The following is a 21,658-nucleotide window of genomic DNA, read 5'->3' as shown; positions in this document are numbered from 1 at the left end:
TTTAACAAAGTTCTGTCTGTGTTTTTTCACGATTTTAAATAATATGGTACATAAAACCTAGAAACTATCTCAAGAAAACCTATCGCAAACTTATAAAACGTTAGCCAAATTAGTACCCATAAAAACTAGAATCCCTTACTTTTATACAAATAGCTTTAGTATTTACACACATAAAAAGCATTTTCGAGAAATGTGAGTTGACATTTCACTGAAACTCGTATCCTTGTCTAAGAAAAAAATGAGCAAGGTGCATGTAATAATCCATGGTAACTACTTATATATATACTTGATACTTTTGCAGCTTTCATGTGAAAAAAATTTATTTGCGACTAGAATTAAATATAGAAAGTCATGTGGGTCAAATATGCAAAATTTGTGAATTCAATTAACGACCACATAAAACATTTATTCTTTTAAATTTGGATTGTTTTATGTTGCATATATACTAGATCTACCACTTCATTACTCAAGGTGATACTAGTTGATAGTTACGCAAGCCACATTTTGTGATTTATTTCATAACCCAAAAATTGTGCATGTTAAAATTCTTATTTTTTATTTATCAAAGATAGGCTTGAAAATAGAGTCCACTTTTGGAGTTGTCCATTCATCTCATTATTTGTATACAAATAGCTCATATGAACATATTTGCGGAATCTATATTCACACTTTCATTGGTTTTTTATTAAGATGTTTGTTTTGTAAGAAATTACACACTATAAATTTTCTTAAATGAGCTTAAATTACAAGATGCGTGCGAGTTTGAAACCTTGGAAAATGCTTACTTGATGGGTATTGGCTTATAGATACATTCTAGACCTTAAGTTTTTTCCCATAACCTAATCGTGTTAATGAAAGAGGCTTTGAAAGACCAATTTTTTTCTCTTTGTCAACGTTTTTAAGATTTGGGTTTTTTTTTAATTATAGCAAAAGTATGGTCTAAGGGCTAAGTTATGAAGCTTGAGTTCTTGTTATAATAAGTTTTTCCCTATCAATAAACCTTGAAATCTAGTACTTTGAGGAGAAGTTATATTCAATTTATGAGAATTTTGTTAAAATTGCACTACTTTTTTTGATTTATCTATCTTAAAACCTATCACCATTATCTCAAAATGGAATGAATTTTGCCAAAAAATTTGGCTATGTTCTTCACCTCATAGATGACCTAAAGCATGTTTCTAACTTCACCAAATAACTATGACAAGTTGTCGGTAAAAACAGGACGCTTGAGTGTCCAATTACAGAACTAGTGCTAATTAGGTCCCTATCAGATGAAGCTGGTCCAATACAAAACAACGCTGTACACTTTCTCTGTCACACTAGCGATGGACATGGTGTTGCAAAGCTGAGGGTAAATCCCTTTCTTTACGTCTAGACCTCGCGTATAATTGCCCACACTATCTTTCTTGGCTTCAGATTGACCTCCGCACTCACCTTTTCGACCGCTTCGTCTGATTGTGCCCGTCTGAACAACCTGCTTTGGGCAGCACGGTCAAATTCTGCCACCTCACACATGGGCTCCGGTCATGTGTGACACAGGCCTTAATTAAGACCCCATGGCATATGGTTGTGCTGACCTTCGAGCTGTCGAGCCTATGGTCGAAGCCTTCATGTGCTAATCAATCTCTCTCTCTCTCTCTCTCTCTCTCTCTCTCCCTCCGGAGAACGGGTTCTCATCTGAAGAAAGCATGGACGACGGCAGTATATACAAGGTGTCGAGGAAGATCAAAAGAAGGGAGCTGCATTCGCTTTATAACTTGCTACGCTCCATCTACCAGGATTCGCAGTTCGTGGGAGAGATACAAGCCCTGTGGCCGGAGCTGCCGTTGCTGGCCAACCTGAGATGCGGCCTCTGGTACTCCCCCTCCTTCCACTCCACTTGCTACTTCAAGTCCACCGATGGCCACACTGGAAACTGGTCTTTCAACCCTTCGCGCCTCAACATGCATGTCGCCCTCCTTGCAGGTACTCATCGCACAGCCTCACTTTGTCTTGGTTGAGATCAAGCACGTGTTACACACGCCCGGGCACAGAGAGAGAGAGAGAGAGAGAGAGAGAGAGAGAGAGAAGAAGAAGAAGAAGAAGAAGAAGAAGAAGAGAATTTAACGTAGTAGGTACTCCAAACTTTGCACCTTCTCGAGGAAGCATGCCATAGAATGAGCCCTAGCCTCATATTTAAAGGCCCTAGGCCCCAAAAAGCAGTTTTTGTCATGGGGACGTGGCAACTGTTAACTATGTCACGAGGACGTGGCAATTGCTAACTTTAGTTGTTGGTTTCTTTCCATGCAGCAAGGTTTCCACTGCAACCAGAGCCAGTTTGGGGTGCCACAGGGTCATTTTGGCATAGCTTGTTTTTCTGGACAGCAGCCAGATATTGCACCTCTGATGCAAAATGTGAATGGCCAAGATGTGCCGATCATGCCTACTACAGCACCCATGTTGCAGACCATTCCATACGACAACTTGGGGGCACTAGAGAAGCCGAAGGCTTACAAAGAAGGTGGTGCAGCTGTAAAGTTCAGGACCTTAAGTGATTTCGAGGATAAAACAAAGGCTCTTACCTTCCTCCAACAGTTTGATACAGCTTATGCGGGAGGGAATTTTACAGAGGCCTCGAAGGTCAGGAAAGCTGCCACTTTCTTAAAGGACAATGCGCTTACATGGTGGACGACATTGTAAATGCAAGGACAGGCACCCGCCACTTGGGTTTACTTTAAGCAAATGTTTGCATCTGCTCGGCTGTCAAATGAATTTGAAACCGATGTCATGACAGATTGGCACCAGCTTACTTCAGCTTCGTGCAAGAGCTTGCTGGAGTACAATAGGAGGTTTTGTAAAGCGTTACTCTCAGTGACCTCCTACAGATTTGTGCCATTGACAGAGCAGATAGAGAAGTACTGTTGTGGGTTGCCTAAAGGGCTTCGCGATTACTGTACAAAGAACAGAGTGGCTACCCTCATTCAGCTTATGGAAGTTGCGAACACTGGTCTTGCCTTGTTGAAATGAGAGGACAATGGATTTCCGAGCAGCGACAAAGGAGGGCAGGAAAAGAAAAATTCAGCGAAGAAGCCCTTTGTGAAAACGGCTCCTTATGCGTCACAGGGGTCAGAAAAGGCCACCAAAGACAAGGATTCAGCCGGGACTTCTGGAGCGCAGGCAAAGAAACAGAAAAGGAAGCCTTTTGTGCGCAAGTCGCTCGAGGAAAAGGTCCTAATGGCTGAGAACAAATGCTTTATATGCGAGTAGCCTGGTCACTTTTCTATCAATTGTCCACAAAGGAAAAGACCAGTTGACTCAGAGGATAAAGAAGACCAGAAAGGCAACAAGCCTAAACTAACGGTAGGTTTAGTGCCAGACATGGTGGGTGACAGGCCCAGCAGAGATGCCAGTGAGTTATGCAGGGCATGGGGTAAAGTTAGGGATCAGACGGCACTTATCTTCTTTGATCCAAGTGCCATTGCCAACTTTCTCTCACCAGAGTTAGCTATGAAGCTGGGCATCAGAGCTGAAGAGATGGGGTATATAGCAGACGCAGGGTTGGCATGTCCTGGCCACTCAGAGTGTGTTACTCCCATCATTGGAAAATTGCGTCTGCATATTCAGTCGTATGTGGACACAGAAGAGTTCTACATCATGCCGCTGGAAGGTTGTGACACCTTGTTGGGGATCCCGTGGATGTTCCAAGTGCGTGGAGTCTTGGATGCCTACAACAAAAAGATCACTGTACAGCATAGGGACAAAACTCACATCTTGGATGTAAAGCTTAAAGGAGAGTCAGTCCCTATTGTATCTGCTTCTGCTATCACTTCTGTAATAAAGAATCATCTTTCTGTGTACTTGATTTTTGCACGTGATGTCTCAGATAGTGATCAGTCAAATTTATCCGTGTTAGATAAGGAAAGGTCAGCATTTTTGCAAAAGTTTAGTGACTGTTTTTTTGATTCATTACTGTCGCAATTGCCGCCAGAGAGACCTGAGGACCATCGGATAGATTTGGTGTCAGGGTGTAGCCCACCAAATAGACCTCCCTACAGGGCTAGTGCGGCGCAGCAGAAAGAGATTATGGGCCAGGTTGAGGAGTTATTAGAGAAGGGGCTGATTCAGCCTAGTTCTTCACCCTTTTGCTCCCCAGTGCTCCTAGTGCAGAAGAAGGATGGCTCATGGCGCATGTGTATTGATTACCGTGCGTTGAATAAGAATACAATCAAGAATAGGTTTCCCATTCCTAGAATTGATGATATTCTAGATCGTTTAGAGGGTGCTGCAATTTTCAGCAGGATAGACCTTAAGAGTGGGTACCATCAGATTCGTATAAGGCCAGAGGATGTGCACAAGACTGCGTTTAGAACGACATTTGGTCTTTATGAGTTTCTAGTGATGTCGTTTGGGCTAACAAATGCTCCTGCCACGTTCAACAGAATGATGGACTGGATTTTTCGCTTGCATCAACAGTTTGTTGGGACGTTCTTCGATGACATGATAGTGTATTCGAAGAATGAAGAGGAGCATAGGCGTCACTTGACCATTGTGTTCGAAGAGCTGCGCAATCACAGGTTACTTGTCAATCCTAAGAAAAGTGAATTCTTCCTCGAAGAGATCCACTTTCTTGGCCATATAGTCTCAAAGGATGGTGTTAGAATGGATCCTAAGGTCGAAGCTATCAAGACATGGCCAGACTTGAAGACTGTGCACGATGTCAAAAGCTTCTTGGGATTGTGTTTCTACTATAGAAGGTTTATCAGAAATTTTGCAGAGATAGCATCGCCTCTTTACGCTTTGCAAAAGAAAGAGGTCACTATCAGATGGACTCAAAAAGAGATTTCAGCTTTTAGTCTCTTAAAGGAAAAGTTGACTTCAGATCCAGTAATTGTTTTGCCAGATCTCAGGAAGTCATTTGTGGTCCAGTGTGACGCGTGTGGCAGTAGCATCGGAGCAGTGCTAATAGGTTAAGAGCTATGGAGTGCTTCCTTTCCCTCTTATGTACAGCGCGGTGCCAGGACTGATGCCCTGCACGCTACGCACTGCTCTCTCTCTCCCTTATGAGCAGTATGTTATGCCCCACTAGTGGGATTTTCATTTGACCAATGTACAGTTATGTGGGTTCATGCGTGATTGCCGAGGCAAGAGCCTCTTGCATAGGTACTGGATTAGCTAGCGGCTAATCCCTCGCAGGTACAGGTGAATTCGGAGAGGTTTCATGCCAGAAATCTCGTCCAATTCAAAGAGCAAGTAGCCCTACAGGTGCGGGAGCTCGGGGTATTGCTACAGATGTGACTGGCAGGCGAAACGGAGCCCAAAACAGGAAATTACAGCCTGCTGTGTATTTTTGCAGGTTTAGGGTTTCGGCCCTAAACGGACCTAATACCCCCAGGAGGTTCGGGGACGCAAGGGGACCGCTGTACAGGTGAACTGGCGCATTTTCGGGGCAGAAAACAGAGAATTTAGCGTGCTGCAGATTCTCGCCAGGTTTTGCAAAGTGTCCGTATGCGTCGGGAAAGTCACCTATTGCGTGGGGATACTGACTGTGAAGCGTCCTAGTACAGTTATGTTACCGAAATCGGGCCAGAACAGGTGTTTCTTAGCCTAGATTGTGCGGGGCAGCTTGTAGGAGATCACAGGTTTTATTCCCTCTGTTAAAGAAAAAAGAAATACCGAAAGGGGCGCCAATTTTGGGGCCTACAGGTTGTCGGTGTCTGCTCGCAGCATTCTAGCTTCCGAGCCGCGTGTGTACCTTAGGTGTTAATCCCCGTTACAGGTTACCTTTGCAAAGTGCTCTGTGTGTGTGTCTAAATTAAAGAATTTCGGGTGAAAGCCAAAGCCTACCGCCCTACGGGCCGGTTTCATTTTACATGAAAAGCCTTCAAACTCAAAAGCTTCTGGTCCAAAAGCAATGTCAAAAAGCTTCCAGCGTAAATCATGGAATTCCGTACAACTGCCACGTCAGCACTTGTCAACGCGTTTTGCGGAAATCTGCTATGTAAGCACTGTCAGCGCAAATTGGGGAGTTCCGTACAGTTCTGCCACGTCATCAGCTGGTTGCGCAAGTGTGCGGGTCCTTCTTTATTTTAATCCTTTGTCACTTGGGGCCCCATCGGACGGGGTCCCATAAGTTGGTAGGACTTCTTCTTCTGCTGTTGCTTGTCTTCTTAGGGTTTAGGCCCCTCGGCCGGCATTTGCAAGTTGGCTCCATTCTTCAGGGCTTTGACACATCAGCAGTTTGTGACACATACTGTGTTTTACAGGTTGTTACCGCGAGAGATTGGCTGTCACAAATGGGACTGCAGACGAACAATCAATAGACTTCATGTCACAAGACGGGCACCCGTGCCAATAGAAAAGAATAGACTGAACAAACTTTTAGCACTTCAATAACAACTGAACTGAGAGAGAGAGAGAGAGAGACGACACATGACACGGAGTGGCGGAATTCCACCCAGAGAGTATTGGCCTCAAACCTTGGTGCCCCTTTCGATATTTCTTTACATTGCATCAACACAGTACAAGCCGGTACTCCAGTCTCTGCACCTTCTCCTGGAAGCATGCCAAAGAATGAGCCCTAACCTCATATTTAAAGGCCCTTGGCCTGAAAAGCAATTAAAGTGAAAAGCCTTCAAAACTCAAATGCTTTTGGTCCAAAAGCAATGCCAAAAAGCTGCTAGCGCGTTTTGCGGAATTTCGTACAACTGCCACGTCAGCAGTCAGCGCAAAACACGGAGCGTCGTACAACTGCCACGTCATCAATTTTTGCGCGAGTGTGTGTGTGGGTCCTGCTTTATTTTACTTCCTTTATGTCACTGGGGCCCCATTGGACGGGGTCCCCATAAGTTGGTAGGACTTGTTCTTTTGTTACTTGTTCTTCTTAGGGTTTAGGCCCCTCGGCCAGGATCTGGCTCCATTCTTCAGGGCTTTGACACGTCAGCAGTTTGTGACACTTCAATAAATAGAATCTGACAGAGATAAAAGGGAGAAGAGTGAGAGAATATCAACACAGTATTGGGATTAACCCATGGGGACGAGACGATAGGCTAGTTCTCCCTCTTAAGGCGTATCTTTACTAATCAGAGAGTATCTTTTTACAAGCACAAGAACCGAAGAAACCCTTTGCTGTAGATCTCATAATTGATGGTACTTTACTTCGTGTTCAGGAACTTGAGAGACGGAGCTCTCTACTCAATGATCCTCCGGTTTGCTCTTGGGGCATGACTACTGTCACGTTTGGTGATGTGGCAATCCCCAAGGGGTTAGGGCCACGATAGGCCCCCAATTTATGGAAGATCAGCGGAAGACACAAACACCTAAAGAGTGTTGACGTGATATCCTGTACAAAGACGTGTTGACGTGGATGTTGTACGGATGTCAACGCAAAACGTAGGAGTTCTTGACGTGGCTGATGTACGGATTTCCGCGAGCCCTTGGGATGCTTGCCTTTAGATAGGGAACCATCCATTTCAAACAAATTTTCAAACAGTACTTTCTCAAACAGAGTGCAAAAGTATCTAACTATAAAACAACTAGAGAGTTCATTCAGGGTTTTGTTCGAACAACCAAACTTTGAGGATGATTGGCTTGCCCTATTGGATCGATCACAGTGATGGTTCGGTTCTGAGGGTGGAGAGTTGCATCATTGTGGTCATGCCAAGGCATGCCCAAGAGAACGTCGCAATTGCCCAACTTCATAATGTGGAAATCGGGTTTTCCATGATAATCTTGGATAGTCACTGGAAGAGCACCAATGAGCGGTACCACTTTCTGAGTTTTCCCTGTAGCTAGCTCGGCTTCAATTTCTCCACCCTCTACATCATAATCAAAGTGCATCTGCTGCAAGAATTTTGGAAGAATGAAGTTCTCTGTAGCTCCGAGGTCAAAGAAAATAAGGGCTTTAAAGCCATTGACTTTGCCATATGCTCGGCACAATTCATTTGTACTCTCAAGGCGTATGCCATAGATATCAGGGACTAGTCCAATAGCGGGTCTAGCTCTCTTAGCTGTGGAGGTGGTGCTGGGGTTCTGTCGATCGTTGGTGCGGGCATTGGCTCCGTTGGTCTATCAGTGCGATGGGGACAACTAGAATGGTTATGCCCTGTTTGAATGAAAGCATCCAAAGCATCGACCTTCTTGTAGTAAGGTGTCTCGTTGTTGAGGCGTCAAACGAGGCTTGTGCGGTTGATTTTCACAAGACTCTCGAGAATTTGTTCGTTGTTGCCGAGAGTTGTGGTTAGTGGCCAGAGGTTCTTCTGTGGTAAACTCCAACTTTCCCTTCATTAGTTTATAGCCAACCGTAGCATGGTCCATAAGCTCTTGCATGGTGGAGGCTTGCTTGGAGAGAGAATATTCTTGCAATGGTGATGGTAGTCTAAAGGTGTATCGCTTGCATTGGGCCTCCAAGGGAACAAACCTGAAGGAGGACACCGAAAGGTACACGTTGAGAAACCTTTGGTTATAGTCGTCCATGGTTTCGGTGGCAAGCATTTTCAAATTGCCCCACTTTGCCAAAATCCGGACGTCAAAGAGAGTAGTTATGTAGCTGCGTGCACAAACTGTCTTGAAAGCTTGCCAGGTCCTTGGAGCATGCGGTTGTGTCGCGATTGAACTCCACCACTGTATAGCATTATCTTTAAGAAATCCTGCTGCTCGAGAAATCTTGGATTCTTCTGTATAGTTCCCCAAAGCATAGATGTTGTCGAATTGCTGTAGGAACTGCAATGCTTTCTTTCGATCTTTCACCCCGATTGTCATGCCACCATTCTTGAAATCTTTGGGTTGGTTAGGCGTGTATCCTGGGTACGGATAATAAGGGTATCCATATGGGCTCCAACCATTGTAGCCATAATTTTAGTGCACCAAGACACCCGTTACAGATCAGCGAGGTTTGGGTATGATGGCTAATTTTGCTATGCCAGAATATCAAGACCTCCGATATGGAATGAGCTACCCGTTACAGATCAACACGGTCTGGGTGTGCTATTGAATGACCCTCCGAATGTTCCTTGGAATGACCCTCGGAAATTTTTGAGCTAACTTAAGTAGTTTTGCAGTTATGCTGTAATTGCTCTTCTTTCAAGAAGGGGATCGTTTCGCAAACTGCTTGAAGTGTCAAGCCACTGAAGAACTAAGCCAACTTGTAGATACTGGTCGAGTAGCCTAAAGAAGAAGCAACAAAAGAAGTAGAAGCAGTAGAAAAAGTTTTACCAACTTACAGAACCTCGTCGAGTGGATCAATTTTTGAAGAAGTTCCCACCAACTTATGGGATGTAACAGACTTGGACACTCCAAGTCAAGAATCAACCGCGACAGCACCAAATAACCACTTCAAAACAATTCACAGATCACAATAGATTTCCACTGGCCCGACGGAGTTCCGTGCCTAGAGATATTGGCCCCAAAGACTGGCGCCCCTTTCGGTATTTCTTTTTATATTAATCAATCATCAAAGTACAAGAGAGCGGTTAGGGTTTCACTCTCAGACTCTGCGTCGAGATGCTCTGAGAAGTGAGGCCCTCATCACTAATTTAAAGGTTACAAGGGATGCCCAAAAGCAGAGCCCCAAAAGCTTTTAAAATCAAAAGCATCAGTTCTCTCTCTCTCTTAGAGACTCTTTTCTTTTTTTTTATAAATAAAAAGCGAAAGCAAAATTCGCGTCGCTCATCATTTTCAAAAAAAAAAAAAAAAGATTTTTTTTTTTTAATAATCCGCCTCCGCGATATCCGGAATTTAGGGTTTTTGGCAGAAATTAGGGTTTGCAGGAATTTTAGGGTTTCTGGCAGAAATTAGGGTTTCTGCTGTCCGCCACGTCATCACTTTGTGACATACCCCCCTCTTGAAAGCATTGTAATCGACCGCGATTACGCCTGCAAAACCGACAAAAGCCATAAACCGTCTTAGCAGACACTGACTGTTAGTACCTACGTACTAGGAACGCACATCTAGCACATGTACAGAATCGACAGTCACATCACACGACATCACAGGACATCACAGGACATCACATGACATTCAACATTCATTCGGATCTTACACCATGATTTATCGGCAATGTAGCTAGCAATCACATCTAGGTCCAATCGGGACCTCATCGATGTCCGATTGACTAACCCCTATTGCAACCATGTCTATTCGAGATCAATCAGACCAAAATGCTGCAGTCATTTCGGCTATCAGTTCCTGCACTCACAAGAAGTCAAGAACAAATCAGTATCATAATCAGGAATTCCATTTCATAAAGTCATCCAGTAGAATACTGTCAGCTCTCAGTATCCCTGAAGCTCAAAGAGACATCAGTGACTTTAGTATCAAAATCGAGGCATCTGTTGACAAAGGAGCGGAGTAACTCCCCTCTTGTGCATCCCACTGCACCAGATCTTCGGCCAAGCTGAGTTCTGGGTTCCGTTTGGAGTAGACTATGCTAAACCAAAACATCGAGGTAAAGTTTCACAATCCGAGGAGTATTTGCTAGGTCCTCCTCCTCCATCCACTTCGCATCAAATGCAGGAAAGTTCTTGAACTTAACCAAGAACCGCCTTCAGACTTTACCTTTCTTCGTATCATTATGTGCCAAAATCTGTTCAGGAACAAGGATCTCCTCGTTTTCTTCCACTTTGGGTTGCTCATCAGGCTCCCCATCATCAGGCACATCACCCTTCACAGGTTTCAAGAGACTCACATGCAATGCATTGTGAATCCTCCAAGTATCTGGCAGTTTCAATCGGAAGGAGACATCATTTATCTTGTCAGTAATCTGGAAAGGTCCGTAGTATCACATAATAAGCTTTGGAAAAAGCCTCTCCTTTCCCTTTTTCTTTCTTAGGCGTGCCTTCTCAAAAGTAAGAGCACTCAATCATCCTCCTTCAGTTTCCAGTCGCGACGATGGCGATCCACTGCCTTTTTCTGTCGTTCTTGAGACTCCTGCAAAGTCTCGCGAACCTTGGCAAAAGCCGTATCCAAATCTCGCGAATATTCATCCGCTTCAAATTTCTAATCTTTCGTGCTCAGGAAGGATGGAACCTTCGCAGCAGTTTCAACAATCTCACATGGCGTCTTCCCCGTCGAAGAGTGTATCGTGTATAGGCAAATTCCACCAAAGGTAAGTTCTTTTCCCATTGAGTCTTCTGATCCGAGATACAAGACTTCAATAAATCTAAAATCACTGAATTGGCAATCTCAAATTGCCCGTCAGTCTGCAAGTGGAACGATGACGAGAACTGCAACCCATGCCAATGTTCTCCCAAATTGCCTTCCAAAACCAACTCATAAATCTGGGGTCTCTGTCGGAGAGAATCGTCTCAGACGTGCCATGTAATCGGAAAATCATCGTGATCATTCTGCATTCTCGGGAGATCAAAAAAAAAAAAAGAAATCCATTTCAATATTTTCCCAGGGACGGGTGGGTATGGGTAAAGGCTGTAACAATCCCTGTGCCTTATGCCTGTCAAACTTGACCTTGTGGCATACCAAGCAACTGCGAACAAACTCTTCCACATCCTTCTTCACTCTCCGCCAAAAGAAATCTCTCTCTACCCCTTTCATGGTGGTAGCAATGCCGCGGTGACCCGTAAAAGGTGGACAGTGGCAATCAGTCATAACCTTTTCCCTCAACGGCTGTGTAACGCACAACATAGTCTTTTTTCATCAAGTAGCCTTCCCGAAGGGAGTATCCAGCTACTGTCTCCCCATCCCGTATCCGTGTGAAAATATCTGCAAAATCTGTATCTGTGGCACACTGATCGACCATATCCTCGAAGCTCCTATGATGTATCGCGGAAATAGCCAGAACCAACGGTTTTCGAGACAAAGCATCTGCCACCACATTCTTCTGTCCCTGCACATGGACAAACTGGAAGTGGAATTGTGACAAGATGTTCACCCACCGCATCTGCTTTTCCGAAAGCTGCTTCTATGACAAGAAGTAGTGCCAACTCTGATGGTCTGTAAAGACAGTAAAATCCGCTCCGAGTAGGTAATGCCGCCACTGAGTAAGAGCGTGGATAACCGCCAAAAGCTCTTTCCCATAGATCTGTGCTGTCATCTCCGGCCTAGAGAACAAACGGCTCTCGTAAGCTATGACATGGCCTTCTTGCATCAAGACCGCACCCAGACTACGACCACAAGCATCACAAAATACTTCAAATGACTTCTGCAAGTCCGGCAAAGTCAAATCTGGTCCTGTAGTGAATTTCTCTTTCAATGTCCGAAAGGCAGTCACCTCTGTGGGTCCCCACGAAAAAGGTACTCCTTTCTGTGTCAAGGTATGCAAAGGGGAAGCAACCTCTGCAAACTTTCGTATGAACCGCCTGTAGTATGAACATAGTCCTAAGAAGCTTCTAACTTCATGGACATTCCTCAAGTCGGGCCAATCACGGATAGTCTCTATCTTGGCCGGATCCATTTGCACTTCTGCTGCTGACACAATGTGTCCCAAAAAGTGTATCTCTGGTAGGAAAAATTCACTTTTCTTTGCATTAATTACTAACTTGTGATCTCGTAATGCCTGAAAGACTTGAAGCAGATGTTCTCTGTGTTCTGCCTCATTCTTGGAGAAAACAATGATGTCGTCAAAGAAAGTGCCAACAAATAGCCTGTACTCTCGAAAAATCCTATCCATCATCCGGTTAAATGTCGCAAGAGCATTGGTTAAGCCAAAAGGCATCACCAAAAACTCAAATAACCCAAAAGTCGTCCGAAAAGCTGTCTTGTAGACATCTCCTGGCGCTATCCTGATCTAATGATATCCACTCTTCAAGTCAATCCTGCTAAAGCACGAGGATCCCTGTAACCTGTCGAGTATATCATTGATCCTAGGAATCGGAAATCTGTTCTTGATGGTGATTTCGTTGAGAGTGCTATAATCGATGCACATTCTCCAAGATCCGTCTTTCTTCAAAACCAACAACACTGGAGAGCAATACGGTGAAGTACTAGGCTGGACAAGACCCTTTTCCAAGAGGTCTTTCACTTGGTTCATAATCTCTTCATTCTGTGCTCGGCTGACACGGTAGGGTGGCCGGTTCGGTGGTGTACTACCAGGTATCAGATCAATGGTATGATCTTCAGGACGAGCAGGTGGTAACTCTCCTGGCAGGCCTTCTGAGAAGCAATCGGCGTGAGAGTGTAGAAAATCTTGGCGTTCTTTTCTTCAGGTCAAAACATATTGAACTTTTATCCATCGTTCAGTTCTCCCAAAAGAATGAGTAAGAAAACTGAAGTTCATCAAGTACAATCTCTAAGCCCTTCATTTATCAAAGTCGCTTTCTCGGCCCGGTAGTCAACCACGGCGTAGTTCTTGTGGTACCAAAGGATCCCGAGTAGAACGTCACTCACGTGCCTTGAACACCCCTGTCATTGCAAACGAAGTTTGCCAATGCTCGGTGTAATGGCAACATCCCATACGGGTGCCAGTCGAACTACCTCCGCCTGTGGCGTCAGTCTGTCGGGCGTAGTTCCAAATCGAGCCGCCAATTCCAAGTGAAAAGAAGTTGGCCTTGGCTCCTTCAAAAGAGCTTCCTGATCCTTCGCTTTGCCCCGAAAGCGGCAAAGTTTGTACTTTCATTCATTAGATTCGGTGCAGGTCCCACGCCATGTGGTACCAGTTGTGCTTTTCTATCTGCCTTTTCTGCCACATTCCTCAGCTGCTCTCGAACTCTCAGACCTGTCGTCGTCTTTATCATTCTGTTCTTTCTGTGCCGTATCAGGGCACTTCGCGGAAATATGTCCATGTTCCCCGCATCCAAAGCACTTCCCCTCTCTGATGAAGCGAGCTCTCTCCTCAGGAGGAAGCTTGGGTCGTGCATCCTTTTTTTTTCTCTGGGTTGCTCTTTTTCATTCTACTTTCATTCCCAGAAGTCTGTTCGGCTCGTTGTGTCATGGCCTCATCTGTGGGGTAGGTCAGACTGCCAGAGTGAATGGCAAAGCCCCGCTTCGCATGACTCATCAACTCCTGAATAGAAGCTGACTTCTGTTCCAAGCAGTGATCTCGGATCTCTGTAGGTAGACCCAAGGTAAACCGCTCAATCTGTTCTCTGAACGAGATCTTCTTGAATGAAGAGGTGGGTAGAAAAGAGCTCCAGAATCTTTCACAATAAGAATTCACTGTATCGCTCTTGGTCATCCGGAGATGGTTCCAAGCAGCTCGTATATCTCGCTCAAACTCTTGAGTCAACCAAGAAGAAATAAAAAGCCTCTTGAATTTCAGCCATGTAACTGGCACAGTCTTGCTTAATAGAAGCGTGGACCACCAAGTACGAGCATTCCCCTTAAAGTAAGAGGCAGCTCTCCGAATCTTGGAGTGCTCTGAATAGCGTCCTCCCGCGAAAGCGATGTCAAACTGCTGTATAAAAGACAAAGCCTTCGAAGCATCTGAGTATCCTGAAAAGTATCAAACTTGATCGAGTGGCCACCTTCCTTAAACTCTCGGACTTTCTTGCTTTTATCTTCGAGAAAGTCATACTGGTTGGCTTTGTAAAAATTCTTCTTGTTCGCATAAAACTTTCCGTCATCGGAATCTGAGCTGTCTGTAGACGAGTCCTCAGTAGAACTGTCAGTCTCTGGGCGAGATTTAGCCTTCTTTGCCTTGCCCTTTCCAAAGCGTTGCTTCTTGCTTCGCTTTTTACCTTTTCTGTCTTCTTCGCTCGAATCCGAGGAGCTAGAAGAACTGTCAGAAGAAGAAGAAGAAGAACTGAGTACTCCTTCAAATCGAACACGCTTCTTCCGTTTCTTTGCCTTGTCAAATGTCAACCGACGACCCAAATATCCCGGGAAGTCAGTGCTTTTCTTTTGCTTTTTGCCGTGCTTTTTGGCTTTCTTTTGCGTGTCAAAAAGCTGAGCAATCCGTGCATCAACCACGTTCTCCAGTTCCTGCTCCGTATATTTTCTTGGAGGCAGAAGGTTTCTTGAGAGCGGGTTTCGGGAGTGGTGTTGTGGTTCTCTGCCACTCCATCTGTACCTCTTCCAAAGAGGTCTGGTTCATATATTTTGCCATCTTCGGGTCCTTGGCAAAATTGAGCATCATCATTGTTGCATCGCTGATCAACTGGCGACGCTCTATCTCTCGCCGCTCCGCCTAAGTAGGCCAAGGCGGGCCATACTCTCTGCCTGAATCTTCGTTGTGATCCCAGCCCGCATCTCCAGATGCAGAGGGAGTCGACTGATCATTGCCTGAAGCCATAGGTGCCGCGGAAAAAAAATTCGGGGATCGGATTTCCCGTAGAAGAGAAATCGGCCGTGCTCTGATACCACTGTAACAGACTTGGACACTCCAAGTCAAGAATCAACCGCGACAGCACCAAATAACCACTTCAAAACAATTCACAGATCACAATAGATTTGCACTGGCCCGGCGGAGTTCCGTGCCTAGAGATATTGGCCCCAAAGACTGGCGCCCCTTTCGGTATTTCTTTTTATATTAATCAATCATCAAAGTACAAGAGAGCGGTTAGGGTTTCACTCTCAGACTCTGCGTCGAGATGCTCTGAGAAGTGAGGCCCTCACCACTAATTTAAAGGTTACAAGGGATGCCCAAAAGCAGAGCCCCAAAAGCTTTTAAAATCAAAAGCATCAGTTCTCTCTCTCTCTTAGAGACTCTTTTCTTTTTTTTTATAAAAAAAAAAAGCAAAAGCAAAATTCGCGTCGCTCATCATTTTCCAAATTTTTTTTTTTTTTTTTTATAAATAATCCGCCTCCGCGATTTCCGGAATTTAGGGTTTTGGGCAAAAATTAGGGTTTGCAGGAATTTTAGGGTTTCTGGCAGAAATTAGGGTTTTTGCTGTCCGCCACGTCATCACTTTGTGACATGGGACCTTGTCCGATGGGGCCAGGGGACCTAAAGACAATAAATAACCAAGTAGGACCCACCCACCCACACACAATTTGTTGCGTAAAAAGTGCTGGCATGGGAGTTGTACGGAGCTCGTGATTTGCGCTGACAGTGCCACGTTGTAGCCTGTACGAATTCCACATTTTACGGTGATGATGTGGCAGCTGTACGGATGTCCGTGAAACGTGTTGGTAGCTTTGGGTGTCAGCTTTTGGCACCACATGCTTTTAGAACTTGAAGCTTTTCATGTAACCGCTTTTCATGGCCAAGGGTCTTTAAATATGTGCCATGGGCTCATTCTTTGGTACGCTCCCGCACGGAGGTGTAGAGCATGGAGTACTGGCATTGTACTGAGTTGAAGCAATGTAAAGAAATACTGAAAGGGGCGCCAGGGTTTGGGGCTAGTGCTCTCTTGGGGTGGAATTCCGCCACTCCTCGTCTCGTGTGTTGTGCATCTCTTTTAGTTCAATGTTATTTGAAGTGCTTAAAGTTTTTCAGTCTGTTCTTTCCCGTTGGTAGGTGGTGCCCCTCCTGTTACAGGTGCTAAGGCTAGCAAAACGCCATGGTGCTGTTATTGGTATTGTATTGGTGGTACTAACTTATCTCAGAATAGTGACCCTGGGGGTCACATTTACAGGTAACTACTGCTGGGTCGGGCCAGGCTCAATAAAACCACACGACGTGCTAAATGCTGGGCTAAATGTCACTTATCGCTTATTAATAAGTTTCTAAACCCTTAACAAGAGGTGCTTTGTATGTAGATAATTACCTAGGCTTGGTACTAATGTGACTCCCTAGGCTTGGTACTAACGTGATTGTACTAGCAGACACTGGCTGTGCTTATGTGCATTCAGATGGTATGCAACTACTCTAAAGTGCATGTTATCTCTTTCGGCAAGGGACCGGAAGTAAACACAGAGATAACTGCAATCTACTGCAATCTACACACTTGGCGACACTTTAGCACTTAAAAACACTTGATTAACTGTGAACTAAAAGAGAGTAGATGACACGGCCCAACGTAATTCTGCGCCCAGACCCATTGGCCCCAAAGACTGGCGCCCCTTGTAGTATTTCTTTATTATTATTGTTCAAAAAGTACAACTCCCAAGGGTCCGACTCTCTCCGAGACTCTGGCGCCCAAAAGCTGGCCAAATCAGCCAGTGGAAAATGCGAAATTCCGTACAATATTGCGGAAATTCCGTTCAGCATGCCGCGTGGCAATCTGTGCAAATCACGGGCGTTCGTACAGTTGCCATGTCATCAGTCTTTTACACAGTTTGGTGATTGTGTGTGTGTGTCTGCTTCAGGTTTTTAGGCCCCTCGGTCCATTCATGTAAGTTGTTTAAAAATCCTAACCCATTTAATAATTGGGCCACTTGGTAGGACTTTAAGTTGGGAGTCCTTCAATTTCTTCTTCTTTTCTCTAGGTTTTAGGCCCCTCGGCTAGTTCTTGCAAAACATATTCAAGTTAGCCTAGGACCCGAAGGTCACATAGATGTCCTAGAATTATGTGGATGGCTTCAAATGCAAATACCACATAGAGAGCACTGAAGAGGATTCCGGCTTTGACCAAGAGATTGGCACGGACCACCTTCCTAGGGGAAGGGAGTCTGGGGTGGGCCAAGGCCAAATGAACTCATTGATCCGATGCGCCTATAGCCACCACGTAGAAACCCTAACCCGAAAACCCATCACAGTGCCTAGGCATGCAAGTTCTGTGTACAGGCTTACAAGGGTGGCGGAACACTTCCTAGGCTCCTGAACCCTAGAAGTAGGAGTCAGCTTGTCCACTTGCATGTAGGGTTAGATGTGCATGTGACAAGCATAGAGCGACGAGGAGTTGGGAGACATTGGTTGTAGTTCTACTCTGGTGTTGGAGATCAACCAATCAAGGTTCTTGGTTCCTACTCTACCCACTTTCCTATGGATCGGCAATTGGAGTCTGGATAGCAAAAACTATGCCATTTTGGAGATCGACGATGATTGCAATCTTTGACTCATAGGAGCTTGGAAGCGTTGTCAATAGAGCAAGTCACATTGCTGAGAAGTCGGGTCAGGGCGAACTCCACAGCCCAAGTGCCAACTAGGAGTCCCCTATGAACTAACATCCACATGATGTAAGAAATGTGCCTGCTGATGCCCAGATCCCAATGGATGACCAGAACTATGAAAGGAAAGCATGTCAACTATCATGATATCTAGGATCAGAACAATATTGCAACCCCTTGCAACTGTTCACTATTTTTATTACTCTCACTAATCTTTGGTCTTTAATGTCATCACAGATTTAATTGTAATAATGTACTGTCCTTGTCACCTATTTAAATGTTGCCTATTTTAAATAACCTTCGTGAGAAAATATATCAGCAGCACCAAGGTATACCGATTGCTTTTATACAACATGCATGGTACACTCATTTTACAGCCTACAAGTTGTTGTCATCCAAGGACACATCCTGCAGTGGCTGAGTATAAGTTTTAAGCCAGTGCCCAGCAAGAGTTTGGCAAAAGTTTTTTGAATCTTTAAACTCTCAAATCTTGTGCATGCATGTCATTGTCAGTATACCAATTTGCTTTCTGGTCTACTGGTATTTAGCAGTCGAGTATTCTTAGATGGAGCTGCTCTCGACTTCTGCAGCTCAAAGAGGCGGTTGTTTTATTGTTGATGCTACTCGACAAGGGAAACGGTTTCCTGACAGTTTTTCAAAGACCATTCCGATCTGGGCTTGTGTTCTGAATCGGGCAGTTTATCAATACAGACAAAGGGCAATTGATGGAATTTCAGGGGACCCAGCATTAGAATCTGACCATGTCTCTAAGTCAGAAATTGAGACCTGGGATTGTTCACTTCATCTTCCCTTATGGATCTCGGACACTGAGAGGGAGAAGATTGAGAGGCAGATAGACAAGTGGGTATGCATACTTTGGGCTGCCAATGCAGACATAGGATGCTTGTCAAAAGCTTTGAAAAAGCCTCTACAACCTTTATGGATTTCACAAAATACAGTGGTCTGGTTGAATGAAGTCCCTGAATCTGCTACTTGGACATTTACACCAATTGTTTTAGTATCTGCATCACACCCACTACCGTGCGCACAAAGGATGTGCGATGGGGGCTCGGGTTGGAACTATATTCCTGGAGCAGCTGATGATGAGGAGAGCTGGGCCCGAGGCCTGACGCCCGCTTTATTTTGGAAGCATGCTCTTGCTCTTATTGAGGGGTCGACTGAAAGCTGCACCAGGATGGTAGCGGAGATTGTTGAGCGAGAGCGGGTATTGCGAGCCTACAGGGGACTCCAAGCAAATCAAATCAAGGTTAAAGCCTCAAGGAAAAGCTGTGATAATGGTAATGAATCTCAGCAGCAGGAACAAACGTTATGTGAAGTGCATATGAAGAGTGTCATTGGGCATGCACCAGCAAGTCCGACGTCCAGTATTTCTTGGATTGGTGAGACATATCTTGCAGTTGGTAGCGCATCATGTGGTATGTTTTTCTACTTTCTGGGGTATTTTGGCAAATTTTCCCTATCTTTTAAGGACTTAAATTCAATTTTTCTGTAGGTCAGTCGGCAGAAATAGGAGTTGATTGTGTTATCGAATGTGGCGTTAAGTCTCATTGGCTTCCCAACAAAGCTAACCTATTCTTACCATTGGTGGTATGCTTGTTTTTGTTACAAAGAGTGCTGAAGTTCTCAAAGTGAATTTTCTGTCTGATGCTCTTGAGTGTGGGTTTTGTTTCTTTCAGGATTCAAAACATGAGCGCTTCTCTCTGCAGAAGAATTTGTTTCAAGCCATGGCTTTTGCAAAGGAAAGCATTCTACAGCAGCGTTCGATACTCATCATTTGTGCCAACGGTATGTATGGAATTTTTATGGTGAAGATTATGCTTTGGCTTAAACAATACAAGCTTATGTGCGTTTTTTCAGGGGAAGACTTGAGTGTGTGTGTCTGTTTGACAATTCTTTTGGCTCTTTTCAATCCGGAAGGTATGATACCGAAAAGCTCAGATGCCAGTTCTCTTTTTCTCATTTTGTTCACATAGAATAATGCTTCATTTTCTGCAGGTGCTTTTGATGGTGGGTCCCATTTTGATAAGATCTGTGTTACCAAGTGGGATGTCCGTCAGCGTCTAGTTTATGTTTGTAATTTTGCTGCTAATGCAAGGCCCTCTCGAGGGAACTTAAGGCAAGTCTATCAATACCTGTTAAGTTTGAAAAATCCTAACAGGAATTCTTTGGAGGTTAACTCATTTGGAGCAGCAACAGAGGGTGAATAGTGAACTCATAGTTTTAGTTTGCTGGTTTTTGAGAAATGCTGGCTATCATTTGGTGCAAATGGTCTTCAGCTTTTACTAGTCAATATACTTGATGGTGCTCTGTCTTAAATTCTAAATGCAAGTATGTGTGTGCGCGCGCGTGGGCACAGGTGTGCTGTGGGCATGTGTGCATTGAGGAAAAATTAGGGGCTATTTATAGCCCAATGGCTTTCTTAAAGGGGTCTTCAGGATTCTTTGATCATTTTACAAAAGTCATTTGTCAAAATAATCAGCCCAAAACTTCCAATTTTTTTTTATGGTTTGGAGAAAAATTTAGCCAAGACTTGCCAACCCATCTACACTTACAAATTATTCAAGGGGTCTTATTTTGTACCCTCATGTGGGCTTGCGAGTGTTGCAAGCAACATTGTGCATGTGTGAATAGACTGAAAATTGGATGAGGATTGGAAGAGTGATATCCAAATGCAATCGAGGCCAGGTAGATTTGAGCGCGGCACCTGTACTGTGGGCAGCAAATTGAAAATGTCTTGAAGCGTTGCTATGATTAGAAAAATGAGATTTGAGTGGATTTGAGCTTGGCATTCAGTTGTGGCAAAATGAAAATGCACAATGAGAAGAAGTTGATGAATTTGAGCTGTGCATTTCAATTGTGGGTGGCAAAGTAATAATATGTCATGCAATGCCGTCACGAATTGAGAGAGAGCTTTCCTTGTAGAGGATTCTGCACTCTTTCTTACAACCCAAAAGTGTGAGTGCATTCCCTATGTCTACATAGGACTCATTAATTTGATCTACTCTTTGAGTTTGATCCTTGTCCTGTCCAACGTAACAATGTTAAGTCACCACAAAGTAGTGATCAATGGACAGACAACAATGGAAAATTTTTATTTGATGCACGCTCGGTGATCAATGGAAATGTAACAATATTAACTCACCACAAAGTAGTGATGCACACTAGGTAATCGTCTTTCAAGCTTGACCCTTTCCCTGCACCATTTCTTGCACAAGTTAGCTTTGCTTTTAGTTGAAAAACATTTTTTATCCATAAGGGTTATAATGTCCTTTGTTCTTCGGAGCTTGATTAGGATTTGATGATGTTGGCTTGGATGTCTAGTCTTGGGCTTCCAATAGTTCCTTTGTTGGAAGCCCAAGACAAGACATCCAAGCCTTTGCTTTGATATGGGCTTTTTCATTCTGCATTTGCCTTCATTCTGTCAATATAACTTTGGCATAAGGTGTTACAAGAGGGGTTACTTGTTAATGGTGGTTAGGATATAATTTGAGGTTGTCACTTATGACATGAATTAAAAGGATAGAGGTTGCCGTTATGTTGGTTAGGTCCATAATTTCTTGTGTGGATGACTTCAATCATCTACTACAATCGAATTTAGTGCAATGTCATAAATATATGAACTCTTAACATGTTTTTGTATTGCACCGTACATAATTGACCTTGGAATTATAGATAATTAGGATATAATGGCAATCTCCAAGTAATGTTACTAACACCTTGAGGTGCTAGATTGTGCATCCCTTCCATAGGTCTAATGATTTATTATCGACTTCAAGAAAAG

General features: G+C 44.2%; 1 protein-coding gene across 5 annotated transcripts; it reads left to right on the top strand.

The window, feature by feature from the left end:
- Positions 1-1,547: 1,547 nt before the first annotated feature.
- LOC147424907 (initiator tRNA phosphoribosyl transferase family protein) lies at positions 1,548-20,434 on the top strand. 5 transcript variants are annotated; one of them, XM_086499569.1, is made up of 6 exons: positions 1,551-1,965; positions 18,447-19,292; positions 19,370-19,464; positions 19,554-19,662; positions 19,735-19,794; positions 19,873-20,425. In XM_086499569.1, the coding sequence occupies exons 1-6, from the start codon at positions 1,689-1,691 to the stop codon at positions 20,082-20,084; spliced, it is 1,599 nt and encodes a 532-aa protein (XP_086355695.1). In that variant the 5' UTR covers positions 1,551-1,688; the 3' UTR covers positions 20,085-20,425. The 5 variants fall into 5 exon arrangements, with proteins under 5 accessions (XP_086355694.1, XP_086355695.1, XP_086355699.1 ...); XM_086499573.1 differs by having other exon boundaries at positions 1,826-1,965; positions 18,408-19,292; positions 19,873-20,427; XM_086499568.1 differs by having other exon boundaries at positions 1,548-1,965; positions 19,554-19,794; positions 19,873-20,430.
- Positions 20,435-21,658: the final 1,224 nt, after the last annotated feature.

The sequence above is a fragment of the Adiantum capillus-veneris genome, chromosome 25 (genome assembly GCF_014529385.1).
Source record: "Adiantum capillus-veneris isolate H3 chromosome 25, ASM1452938v2, whole genome shotgun sequence".
NCBI lineage: Eukaryota > Viridiplantae > Streptophyta > Polypodiopsida > Polypodiales > Pteridaceae > Adiantum > Adiantum capillus-veneris.
The sequence above is the reverse complement of the archived record's forward strand: the minus strand, read 5'-3'. Positions and strand labels throughout refer to the sequence as shown.